The following is a 12,641-nucleotide window of genomic DNA, read 5'->3' as shown; positions in this document are numbered from 1 at the left end:
GGTGTGTGTGTGTGCGTGTGTCTATAGGGGTGTGTGTCTGACCATGTGGGTGTGTGTGTAGGTACATGCAGGTATATTCTTTTTTTCTTTTATTTGTTCATGCCATGTGGACATTTAGCTTGGTCAACATTTATTGCCCATGCCGATTTGCTGAAGAGGCCAGTTAAAAGCAAATCACATTATTATGGGTCTGGAGTCACATGTAGGTCAGGTTTCCTTCCCTGAAGGATATTTTTTGTGTGGGGGTGGGGGTGTGTGTGTGTGTGTGTGTATGTATTGGAGGGCGAGAGGGACAGAGAGACTGCCTGAGTGTGTGTGTGTGTGTGTGTGTGTGTGTGTGTGGCAGGGCAAGAGGGACAGAGAGACTGCCTGTGTGTGTGGGAGAGAGGGACAACGAAACTGCCTGGGTGTGTGTGTGTGCGCGAGCGCATGAATATATGTGTGCATATTTCTGTGTATGTGTAAAAGTTCGTTATACTTATCCTTTTGTACTGTGTGCGTGTGTGTGTGTGTGCATTATCTGTATGTCTGTGTGTGCGGATATCTCTAAGAAACTAGTAGATGGTGAAATTGACTTAGGCATTTTGGAGCATGGTTTTATGTTACAAAGTTGTGAACAGCAGTCTTTATGTTTCTGGAACTGAGAGTTACGACTGGTGTCCTGTCCTGTACAACAATCTGCATAGGAACAGGACGAGGGCTTTCAGCTCCTCAAGAACTGTATAGTAGATTGTAGCTGATCTCAACCTGATGCTATCCTTTCTGATGGTTTTAACCCAAACTCCATGGTCTCGCAACAAGCTCCAGTGAGCCTTTGGACAACACTGGGTAAAGACTCGGGGCGTTTCGATATCCTTAAACACTTCCATAAGCAAAAGGCTGTCTGCCTCAGGCTTGAATATACTGAACCACAGAGCGTCTGTGATCCTCAGGGCCAGAGAACTCCAAAGGTTCGCAACCCTCTGAGTGAAGAAATCTCTACTCACCTCAACCCTGGATGGCCTTCTCCAGTGGGAGAGCCTTTCTTTGACTCTGTAAGATGGACCGAAGGGCCTTTTTTTCTGAGCTGGAGGCAGCCGGTTCCTTATTCTGAGCCTGTCTCCCCGAGTTCCCAGTTCGCCAGTCGAGCCAGGCACTTCTTTGGCACTTTCAAAATCTTTTGACTATAGCAAACGTTTTATGAACTGGTGCCTATGGGACCAGGAGTGTGTCAGTAGGTCAAATATTCTGGATAATCAGGAGATCCACATAATCAGTGTAAGAACACACACTAAGTAATAGAAACGTAACGCAGGGGGTATACACATAACTGTTATACTCCTGCAGCATAAATCACTTAAATAATAATGCAACTCTGCCTTATATAAAACATACTGGCAAAGGGCCTTCTCCCTCATACCCTCAACTGGGACATCGTGACAATACAGCAAACGTCCGCTTGTTGAGAGTGCTGGTTCGTTGAGGTGCGCTGGGTAAATCAGAGTTTGCTGCCATTTGAAAGGGATCAGCTCTCATTCTCCTCTGCACGAGTCCCAATATGTTGCACTGAAAATAGAATGATCAGAATTGTCTTTATTAGTGTACAACATGAGGTGAGGAGACCGTCCCTCTGCGCAACTCCCACCCCCACCCAGTGATGGGGAGTTTAGGGAAGTCATGCACCCGAAGACACCAGTACCTCCCCGGGCTGCCCCCCCTCGAGCGGGTGTAACCATCTGTATGGGCTGATTGATGTGGAGCTTTTCCTGCATCCCACCCTCCAGGTTTGCGAAGCTGCTCCTGCGACTCCCAGCCCTTCGATCGATTGGGCTCAAGTGTCTCGAGCACCTCTTCTTCTTCAAGCTGATTGGAGACACCCCCATCGACACCTTCCTCATGGAGATGCTGGAGGCCCCACACCAAATGACATGATTGAAAGCTCCGAGCTCCCTCACACGTTAAATCTGTAAATACTTTTCGCTAATTGTGTGAATAGAATTGATACATCATCCGTCTAACTTGTAAAACGACACATATTTTGTATCTTGAACAAGCACAGTACAGCAATTATTTGTTAGTTTGTACAGGGAATTTTAAAAGAGAAACACATCAGAAGAATTTTAGATTAAAGTTTTATTCAGCGAGGAATAAATCAGGTTTATAAATCAGGATCCAGAACATCTCTCACACCCTCCATCCTCATCTCCATTTGCTGGCTGCCTGTTTTTGCTGCGGTACTTCTCAAAAGGGACAGTTATCTGAGTGAATGCCCCTGTTACAGAGCCCTCGGTGTGCACAACTGGAAAGAAGGGGGAGCACACTGGGTGACTGCTTCCCTAATGCTCCTAACAGGCAAAGCACACATTTAGAATAGCTGAGCAGCAGGCTGATCCTACTGTATGAAATCTGTTGTAAAGGAAAGTGCCCCTCTTTATCAAATCCTAAAGTGGCCTTCAAGCATGAGTAGTACGTAAGTCTCTTTATTTACAAAATACATTAATCACGCAGGTCTGACTACTGCAGAGAAAAGAGATGTGGTGTTGAAGCTTTTCACCTTGTATCCATCAGGACCAAACACAAGAATGCCAAATCTGAAACAGTTTAGACAACACGAGAAGAGGGTGATGATTGGTTGTCAAGTGGGCTCTGGCACAGCGATGCCTACACCAATCAGAGCCCACTTGAGAACCAATCAGCACCCTCTTCTCATATAGTCTGAATTGTTATTCCCTTTCAGATTTGGTATTCTTGCAATTCTGTCCTGATCGGTGTAAATATAAGCTTTGACAATATTTGCCTGTTCTTTCAGTAATACTCCAGTTCTGTATTGCCAACTGACTCTTAGTTTGACTGTGCACATTCCACCTGATACTGTGACAAATGAACTCAAATTCAACGTGTCTCACTCTCTGGCAAATGACAAGCCTGATTTCAGGTTTAAGGATCAATATTTTGACCATTCCTTCAAATTTTACATTTCAGTATAATAGCTGTGGTCTTCATTCTCCTCCCATTGTGTCCTGAATGCAACATGGTCTGGTGGTAATACAGTGTCACAGGCCAACACAGATGGAATGAAGGGAAACATTCAAAGTGATGCTTTCACACAGCGTGTTATTAAAGCCAGTGAGGCAGACATTCAGTTCACAGGGAATCTCAAAAAGATTCAATGAGCAGGGATTATAGGGAGATGGGTAAAGAGTCAGAGACTGGGATTGGAAGAGATAATACGAGGTGAAGAGGTATGCCCAGCACAATGGATGGAACAGCTTCCTTCTAGAATCCATTTTATTCCATTTTGGGGATATTGGCATTGCTGGCAAGGCTGGCATTTATTACCCATCTTTAATTCCCCAAGATGCTAATGATACAACCCAGTGTCTTGCCAGAACACTTCAGCGGGCATTTGAGAGTAAAACACACTAGTTCAGGACTGGAGTATAAGGCAGTCTGGACAAGAACTAAAGCAGATTTCCTTCCCTAAAAGATGTTGGTGAACTGCTTGGATTTTTACGACGATCCCTCATGCTTCATGGTCACTTTTACTGATATTGACTATTATTAATTCCAGATTTCTTTTTAAACTGAATTCAGATTCACAAGGTGTGGTGTTGGGATTTGAACTCAGTTTCTCTGGATTGTTGATGTATTTCCCATTGTTGGTAAATAGAAGTGTCAAAGTAAACGCTAAGCTGTTTGAAATGCACTAAAAGAGAAAGCTGATTTGTAAGCTTCAAATTGTTTGGAATGATATTTTCATTTGCACTCTCTAAGATTCATCATATGTTTATGCAAATCATGGGATTTTGTTTTAAGCTTTCCAGTCTTATTTCCCGTTCAGCCATCTGAGGTCCACACTGTCTGGCACCCTTGCCTCAAGTCCAGTCGATCGCACCCACTGTATTGCTTCCGACATGTATAGCTGCCTATCCAGTTGTAGCATCCTTCCACCTAAAATGTACACTAGCACTGCGTGCTGCACTCCGCCCCAATTCCCCTCCTCTTCACCGCAGCCCCCCCCCCCCCAACCCCCACCCCCACCCCCACCCCCACCCCCACCCCCACCCCAACCCCCACCCCAACCCCCACGGTCATTGGCCAAGCCTTTATTTGCCCTGTCCCCCACCACCTGGCCCATTCAGAAACTCTCTCACACCCTGCTGCTCCCCCCTGCCAAACCCATTCCTCCCCCTCTTCAGAAATGTTATTCAAACCTACCTTGTGGATTGGGATTTCCTTTGTCATCCTCCTGCTGTTGCATCAGGGCTGCCCTCTCGCCCAACTCTAAGGCGTCTGGCATCTTAACCGGGCCGTGCTGTACAACTGCAGCTCCTTGGTGTTTTGCTCAGGTCCCCGTCATTTGCACGAGTTGGTATTTTCAAAGTGAGCTAGCCTGCCTCAGGGCCGGTACGGCCACACCTGATGTCCCTCATCACTCCCAATGTTCCTGCATGCATACTTCCAGCTTGGATTGTGATCAGGACTACGAACGCTTAAGGGGCATCTGTCACTTCCCCCTGCTGCCACTCCAACTCTCCAGAAACCAAGGGGAACAGATTAGAATCCTTCCAAAGTGGCAGGTGACCAGGCACTGGATGAGGAGAGGGATTTGGGAACGCAGGTATATGACTCACTTAGGGTGAATGCAGAGGGAGAAAACTCAGTATAGAGTCAATGTTGATCTTTATGACAGGCATTGGAGCACACACAGTGGAAATGGTGCTTCCATTGTACAGTGTGTCAGTTAGATCCCATCTGGAGTTCACCATTTAGCTGCAGGCACTGCACCTCAGGTTTTTAGAAATTTATTCGCAGGATGTGGACACCACTGGCTAGGCCAGCATTTATTGCCCATCCCTAATTGCCCAGAGGGCAGTTAAGAGTCAACCACATTGCTGTGGGTCTGGAGTCATCCAGGTAGAGATGGCAGATCCCTTCCCTAAAGGACATTAGTGAACCAGATGGGATTTTCCCAACATTCAATTTGTGGTCATCATTAGACTCTTAATTCCAGATTTTTATTGAATTCAAATTCCACCATCTGTTGTGGCAGCATTCGAACCCAGAACATTACCTAGGTCTCTGGATTGACAGTCCAGTAATAATTCCATTAGGCCGTCACCTCCCTTACGTAGACGACGATAGAATGATGTTAAGGACGATGACAGATTGTGTACATTTGGTTAGTGTTTCCTTGCATTCAGAGTGTTGAGGGTTCATACAGAAAGAGATATTTGAAAGAATCGGGCAGGGCAGTTTAGATAAATGGGAGCTATTTCCTCTGACAGCAGAACCCATGAAGGGAGCAGAACCCATGAAGGGAGCAGAACCAGAACCTCCTGTTGACAGCTGGGCCACTCAGGGGGGATGCCAGGAGGAACTTTTGTCGTTACACAGAGGGCAGTGGAATTCTGGGACTCTCTGCCTTGAAAGCTGTCCATCCTGTCATTCAATTCGCATTTTCAAGACTGGCATCAAACAATTATCAAGTCAGAAAGTTGTGGATCAAAGGCAGGTAAATGAAACTAAAGCCCCTGTCATTTGTGGTGTAACTAAGTGGTAATGCAGGCTTTAAAAGGCCTTCCCAACCAGTCTGTTTTGACTCTATTTTATATCAGGAGTTGTATTTGGACAGTAAACCCAAGCTTATTTTAACAAGAAGTGGATTGGGACCCAGTTTAAGGTTAGAATGCAGTCGTTCATAGCGAGAGGAGAAAAGTTTGGAAATTGTCTCATCTAAAGGAAGTTCAGTTAGAATTCCAGTGGGATCAGCTCACTTTCCTATACTGTTCCCAGTGTTACAACTTCTCAAGGAGTGAGAGAAGTGGGATTGAGTCAGTGTGCGTCTCCATCCAGTGTCAGAGGCATCCTGTATATCCCAGCCCTCCCGGCTGCTCCCCTCCCTCCCCCCAACCCCCGTATGATGAATTGTTCTTCAGTTACAGACTCTCATCGCGAGCATCAGCAGTCCCTCCGATTCCTCCCCGCAGAGTGGCCTTTCCTCCCTACTTGAGCTCAGGCAGCAGGGCTATTCAACCACAGGAAACCTCATTTACCCACTACAGACAGCTGGCCCGTTCTTCAAAGCTGTGTAATTGGCTGCCCCATTACTGACACAGAGACTGCCCTTACTGACGAGGTGCAGCTCCTCATCGTACATCACCTACACGGTCATAACCAACTCACTGCAGCAGCACCACCTGGGTTTGGGGGGGTGAGGGGGAGAGGAGGGGAGACTCCACATGTATGCCTCAAAATTTATTTTTTAGTAATTGTGCTATTGGTCTTTAAACTACATTGCCTGTATATTATATATATATATTTTATATATATATATAAAATAATGTATACATATATAGTGTCTAGTTTAATTCCCAGTAATTCTTTTAGAGAATCTTTCTCCACAGAGAACTTATTGCACCAGTTCCAAGATGATGTGTAACTTTGGGTCTCACATTGGTATCATCTGTTATTCTCATTTGTCCACGGTCAGCAGGAGATACTCAGAATTTTATTGTTTAAGAAATAAACAATGCACTGTATATGTGTGTATGTATATACATTATGTATTGTATGCATATATAGACACATGCAGATGTGTGTGTGTGTATATGTAGAGGGAGAGAGAAGGGACTCAGCAGGCAGTAGAGACACTTGTTCAGTGGAGCACAGGTACAGATTGTGGAGTCTGCCCATCTCCCACACCCTCCACTGCCTTCAGAAACTGGCCCAGTGTATTCTGTACTGTCATTGTGCAGGTCATCACAAGAAATGCACACACACACGCGCGCACGCACACGCACACACACACACACACCCCTTCACAGCTGAACAAATGTTTATATTTTTATACTGTACAAATCAGAGATAAGGCTGGTCACACCATAACCTTCTGTCACAAAGTGCGCGTTTGGAGGAGTGTATTCTGTCGCTGTTTGTCTTTGAACTGTTCTGCAGCACCTTTTGCAGCTTTGCTATAACCCTCCTTTGGCAACAACAAGAAGTGCTAACTCTTCAATCTGTAACTGTTTTCTCTGTAAATACACTGTTTCAATTCTGGCTTAGCGGTGTGCTGTGTAATTGTACAGTTTTCTGTATCACTGACAGGAGTTCCTTGCTGAGTTACTGTGGGTGGAATTGTATAGAGTTATACAGGACAGCTTTTGACCATTTTAGTGTTGTATCTAACCTCTCAGGGCACCATTTCATTTCCTTTCCCCATCGTGTTCCTCTCTCTTTCCCCTCAACTACGTCTACGGTTTCCTGTGAATTCTTCACTGGGTTTTATTAGTGTCTGTTAGTTATGGTATCCGGGTTTGAACAACTCACAAGGTTCACTCACTGTGTGCAAACCGTGACTGCTTATTCAGCAGAGTAAGGGCTGTTCACTAATTATAAATCACACTTGCCCAACATTTATTTACACATGGTCGGGCTGCAGTTTATTTTGGTGTCCTTCGGGGTGGGTGGTGAGCGGTGAGCAAATTTCAGAAGGAAGTCTGGCACAGAGTAAAGATGAATTTCAGGAAAACATTCCAAAATAAAAACTCTTAATAACCAATAAAATTGGCAACAGAGCTAAAGAGAGAGTGTGACTTTCCCACCAGTTCTTATCACTAATGAAGGGGACAAGAGCTAAGGCACCACGTCTTGTGTCGTTGAGTCACCTCATTAAGGGAGTGGTTGAGAAGGAGAGTCCTTCAATGGTAACCTCAGCTGGTGATGGGAATCGAATCCACACTGTTGGGTTCTGCATCGCAAACTAACCATCTAGCCAACCGAGCTAAGCCAACCCCTGGCTATGGCTTTAATACTGATCACGGTCTGCCATTGATGGAACACACTGAGTTGGTAGATGGTGTGGGTGGGGGTTGGGGTATGAAGTGGAGAAAGAGGGGTGGTGGGTGTATCCAGCTTTCACTCACTCTCAATCACTGTCACTCACACCCCCTCCCCAAGACCCAATTCTGACAGTACTACCCCCACACGCCCAGCTAACAGCCACACTGCCCAGACTTGAAGGTACAGCATTGTGGGCTGTGGGTCACCTGTTATTCAGCAGGTTAAGCATAACTTACTGTGACTACAAAGTTATGTATTCACGAGGGTAAGGGTTCTTTACTAAGTGCACAGACTTATTTATTCAGCTTAGCAACAGAGAGGGGAAGCAGGATTGTGGGTGAGAGAGGATTTACAGAATGGCATTGGCAGGGGAGTACTTCACAATTTGCCTGGCCTCAGCGGGGTTCTGTGGCTGAACTTTGGTCTGGTATCAAAACACTGATTAGTAACCAGAGAGGGCAGCACTGGGCTTGGGATCCTGAATGAATGGAAATGTGGAAAACCTTTAATATTTCATACTGTTGGCAAGTCACAGTGGTTTGCTAAACTCCTGAAACAATTATAACATGCAGGGCAGGTTACATCCTGTGTATCCTTCATTAGTTGGATGGCAATGGTGTGCAGGAATATGGAGAGAAGGCAGGTGCGTCACACTAGGTAATAGAGCTAGTACAGGCACAAGGGGCTGAATGGCCTCCTGCACCATAACTATTCTGTGATTCTGTTCAACAAGGCTGCCTAAAGGTGAAGCTGTGGAAAGGGAGCAGTCTGTAGGTGCTTTTTCATTTTCTGAAGAAGGGTCTAGGCCCGAAACGTCAGCTTTCCTGCTCCTCTGATGCTGCTTGGCCTGCTGTGTTCATCCACCTCTACACCTTGTTATCTCGGTCTGTCGGTGCTGACTGCCGCATGGTGCCTCACTCCAGTGGCCATTCTTGATCGATCATTTTGGCAGCGGAGCACTGGTGGACTATTTGACTATAGTTTGCGTCACATTTGACGTGCATTCGTTCAATATCCAGAAACGTGCCCTTTTCCCACTAAGCTCAGTCCTAGGTGATGGGGGGTGGGGGCAGGGGAAAGAGGTGGGAAACAGATTGGAATCAAACACAGGAAACATTTGCCCCCCCCACAGGGGGCACCGCCAGCCCAGCTTGGTGCTGTTTGTGGTTGAATGGCCATTGCCTGTGACGTGTAGCCACAAGATGGGGAGGGAATAAGCAACAAGGTTGTCGAAAGTTTAAAACCAGAGCAGCTACTGCGCCCCACATTGTGGTTTAGCTCGGTGGGGTTTGGGGAGTGGGTGTGTGTTGGCAGCTGTTGTTCACTAGTCTGACATTGTGCTCCTGGGTGAGGACGCCATCATGAGTCCAGCTCGATGACACACTCGTACCAGGCTTCAGGCCCATGGCTGACGGAGGAAGGGCCGAGCACGGTGAAACCGGCCTTGGCATAGAGGGGCAGCAGCTGCTGGTGGCTAAGGAGGCAGATCCTCCTTGGAGCGGGCAGGGTGTGCACCGTACGTACCACGTAATCCCGAAGCAGGCCCAGCGCCACCCCTTGGCGTCGCCACGCGCTGTCCACACACACGGAGTGAATGCAGACGGTGGTACCTGTGGGTTCGTGGACGACCATGGACCTCTCTGTTAGGTGGTCCTCGAGTGAGCGGGTCCCACAGACAAACCCAATCAATTTTCCATCGACAAAATGCCCTGGGAAAGAGATCAGAGAAATTGCGAATAGGCTTGATTTCCTGCACTTCCCTAATGGTGAATGGGCTTGACCTTGCACGTTGCAGAGTCTTTATACACAATACGTTGAACGTTCAGCACAGAAACAGGCCATTCAGTCCATACTTGCTCCATTTGAGCCTTACCTCATCTCATCCCATCAATATAGCTTATGACAGGTTCACTCTCACAAAACTGGCAGTCTGATATTCTTACAATGAGTTGTGGTTTGTATTTTTCTCCTTTTATAAGGTCCACTCAATTAGAATGAATTTAGCTGGATAAGTGAATGAGGTGCTGCATGGCAGTGGACTGGTTATCTGTGTGGTCACTTGAACACCATACTATTCCTGTCCTCCGAATGACCGTTACCAACCTAGATGGGCCACAGCAGTTGGCCCAAACATTGGTATGACCTCAGTCGCCAGATTTGGAGGGTGGGGGCAAGGTCTGTAGTCATCGTCCTTTCTCCCTCCCGTACTTGTCCAGCTTCCCCTTATATCATCAAGATTCTGCCTCAACTACTCCTTCTACCAGCAAGTTCCACATTCTGGATAAAAGAGTTTCTCCTGATTTCCATTGTGGATCCGTCACAGACAATTATTTTTGACTCCTAACTCTGAAGTCCTCACAAGTCACTAAACTATTCAGCCCTGAGCTTCCCTTCCTCACCTCTCCGGAGTTTGTTTATTTTACTTGGGGGATGGTGTGGGACATTCCTGTACTTGCAATAGGAGAAGGCTCGTGATCCTGTTCCGCCACGCAGTCAGATGAAGACTGATCTGTATTTTAGCTCCAATTAACTGACTTTTCTCTAAATCCCTTAATTATCTACCAATCTCAGTCTTGAAATCTCCCCCAGGACACCAAACATCAATCAATTTTTGGGAGAGATAGTTCCAGATTACCAATGCCCTTTGTGTGAAAAATTGCGTCCTGAATGACCGTGCACTAATTTTAAGGGAATCCATGCCTTGTTCTGGACACCCACCCGTCCCCGTCCCCGTCCCCGTCCCCACCAACAGAGAATACAGTTCATCTCTAACTACCCTTTCAAAGCATCTCAAATACTTAAAGGAGGTTACCTTTAATTGTTGAATCCCAGTCTTGCCTTATAGGCAGTGGAGATTGTGGATTTGGAAGGTGCTATCAAACAGAATACAGGCACAGGGGGTGCAAAAAAGATTTACAAAGATGTTACCGAGACTTGGGGCGGGTGTGGGGGTGCGTTTAGATTGTAAGGAGAGGCTGGATAGGCTGGGACTTTTTCGCTGGAGCATAGGAGGCTGAGAGGTGACCTTCTAGAAGTTTATAAAATCATGAAGGGAATGGGTACAGTGAATAGGCAAGGTTTTTTTCCCCAGGGTAGGTGAGAGTGGAAAGATTTTAAAGGGACCGAAGGGGCAACTTTTTCACACAGAGGGTGGTGCGTGAATGGAACGAGCTGCCAGAGGAGGAGGTGGAGCCGGGTACAATTACAACATTTAAAAGACATTCGGACAGGTACATGGATAGGAAGGGTTTAGAGGGATATGGGCCAAACGCAGGCAAAAGGGACTAGATTAATTTAGGAAACCAGGGTCGGCATGGACAAGTTGGGCTGAAAGGTCTGTTTCCTTGCTGTTACCTAGTGCATTCTCCATAGCAATACTTCAACCAGAATCAACTTGTTAAATAATCAGCACCCTTTTTTCATGCAGTACAGCTGTTCCCCTTTCACCATTCCTTGGTCTCTACTGAATCCTGGAAGATCAAACCAAATGTCTCTTTCCTTCAGCAGTAGTCCGGTCATTATCCAATTCCTGTTGGAAAGCCATGACTAACTCTGCCCCCCACCACTCCAGTAAAATCACCCAAAATGATCTATTTTTGGATGCGGTTCCTAACAGAAAGATCTCGAACTCTGCTTCCAGTCTACCATTTTGGCCACCCGGTCCAATGAGGGGTAGCATTGGGCAGAGAAAGGGAACAGAGAGCTATACGATGGCCAAGCACATAAAGATTAAAAAGGTAGAAATAAACCTTGGGCTGTTCTCTCCATGTCAAAAGTGAGATCACTTTATTACTGTTAGGCGCCTTATCACATGATACAAAGTACGATTAAAGTTCAAGATTAAGAACACTAAGGCTAGGAAGGACCTAGTTCCTTTAGCAGAGGCTGTCAGGGAAGCGTAGATTGAAAGTGATTAGTAAAAGAATTAAATAAGAGGTTTGTTAAAAAGATTTTTCCCGAGAGGGAGGTTGAAGCTTGGAACTCACTACCTGAAAGGGTTGTAGAAGTCGGAAGTCGAGACCGTCAACCTGTCTAAAGGTGGCTGGGTACGTATGGGAATTGCCAGGGACACTGACAGACGAAGTGCTGCAAAACGGGTTAGTCTAAATGATTGGAGTTTCTCGACTGCCGCAGATACGATGGGCATACAGGCCTCCCCCTGTGCTGTGAAGTTGTCTACCTTTTCTGAACATCATTATCCCCTGAAGAAGGGAATGTGGGGAGAGGACCAGAACAAACACGATGGGCTCAATGACCGCCTACGGGTCCTATCAGATTTGAAGATAGACGATGAGTGCAGCAGATGTGATGTGCTGCCACACAGCGTGTGTTGTAGGTGACTTGAGTTCCTGATATAGTCACTGAGCTGAGAATACACTGCAGCCAGCTCTTACCCAAGAACAGCTCGCTAGCCTCCCTCTGCCGGTACTGCAGCTCCGCCAGGCTGGCTGCCTCCTCCGGGGGGTAGCCCGCTACCTCCAGAGCCCAGGCTGCAGCCACATCCCCCTCCGACAGGGTCCTCAGCTCTCCCACTGCTCCCTGCATCTTGCTGCAGGCTCCCACCGGTTTTGTCAATGCCCACTTCCTCAAAGTGCCCTTCTGGAAAGGGGGGTGGGGGGGCGGAGATACAGGCGTTCGGGCGACGGGATTGGTCCAGCCGAATAGGGGGTGTGGGGTGGGGGCGGCAGTGGGCGTGACTGGTTCTCTGGGGGCGGGATCAGCAGGTTATGGGCGTGGCTGGTGCTCCGGGGACGGGGGTCCATGTGGCTGTGGGCGGGGGTCAGAGGCTTGGCCCCACCCCGCCCCGCCCCACCCCACCC

The 12,641-nt window shown here is 47.1% G+C and overlaps 2 protein-coding genes across 4 annotated transcripts in view; one reads left to right on the top strand and one right to left on the bottom strand.

The window, feature by feature from the left end:
• The window catches only part of LOC109925516 (retinoic acid receptor RXR-gamma-A-like), a 40,079-nt gene extending 33,558 nt beyond the window's left edge, over window positions 1-6,521 (top strand). For all 3 annotated transcript variants that reach the window (XM_048621512.1, XM_048621510.1, XM_048621511.1), the window contains exon 10: window positions 1,764-6,521. In XM_048621512.1, the coding sequence (XP_048477469.1) occupies window positions 1,764-1,911 (148 nt within the window). In that variant the 3' untranslated portion in view covers window positions 1,912-6,521. The remainder of the gene's footprint in view (window positions 1-1,763) is intronic.
• A 1,580-nt stretch (window positions 6,522-8,101) lies between these two features.
• Window positions 8,102-12,389, bottom strand: LOC109924614 (uncharacterized N-acetyltransferase C9.02c-like). The gene is made up of 2 exons (XM_020524612.2): window positions 12,216-12,389; window positions 8,102-9,530 (listed from the first exon to the last, which is right to left on the bottom strand). Exons 1-2 carry the CDS (start codon window positions 12,364-12,366, stop codon window positions 9,181-9,183), a joined length of 501 nt encoding a protein of 166 aa, XP_020380201.1. The 5' UTR covers window positions 12,367-12,389; the 3' UTR covers window positions 8,102-9,180.
• Between the last annotated feature and the right edge of the window lie 252 nt (window positions 12,390-12,641).

The sequence above is a fragment of the Rhincodon typus genome, unplaced genomic scaffold (assembly GCF_021869965.1).
Source record: "Rhincodon typus isolate 14 unplaced genomic scaffold, sRhiTyp1.1 hic_rhity00000724, whole genome shotgun sequence".
Lineage (NCBI taxonomy): Eukaryota > Metazoa > Chordata > Chondrichthyes > Orectolobiformes > Rhincodontidae > Rhincodon > Rhincodon typus.
This window is presented reverse-complemented; position numbering and strand designations above follow the sequence as displayed.

What these genes read in the sequence shown, in the direction of transcription:
- LOC109924614 (XM_020524612.2), bottom strand. Translation starts at nt 12,366, where the DNA reads ATGCAGGGAGCAGTGGGAGAGCTGAGGACCCTGTCGGAGGGGGATGTG. An exon ending in GGCTAGCGAGCTGTTCTTGG is followed by an intron (nt 9,531 to 12,215) that starts GTAAGAGCTGGC and finishes TCTCTTTCCCAG; the next exon opens with GGCATTTTGTCGATGGAAAA.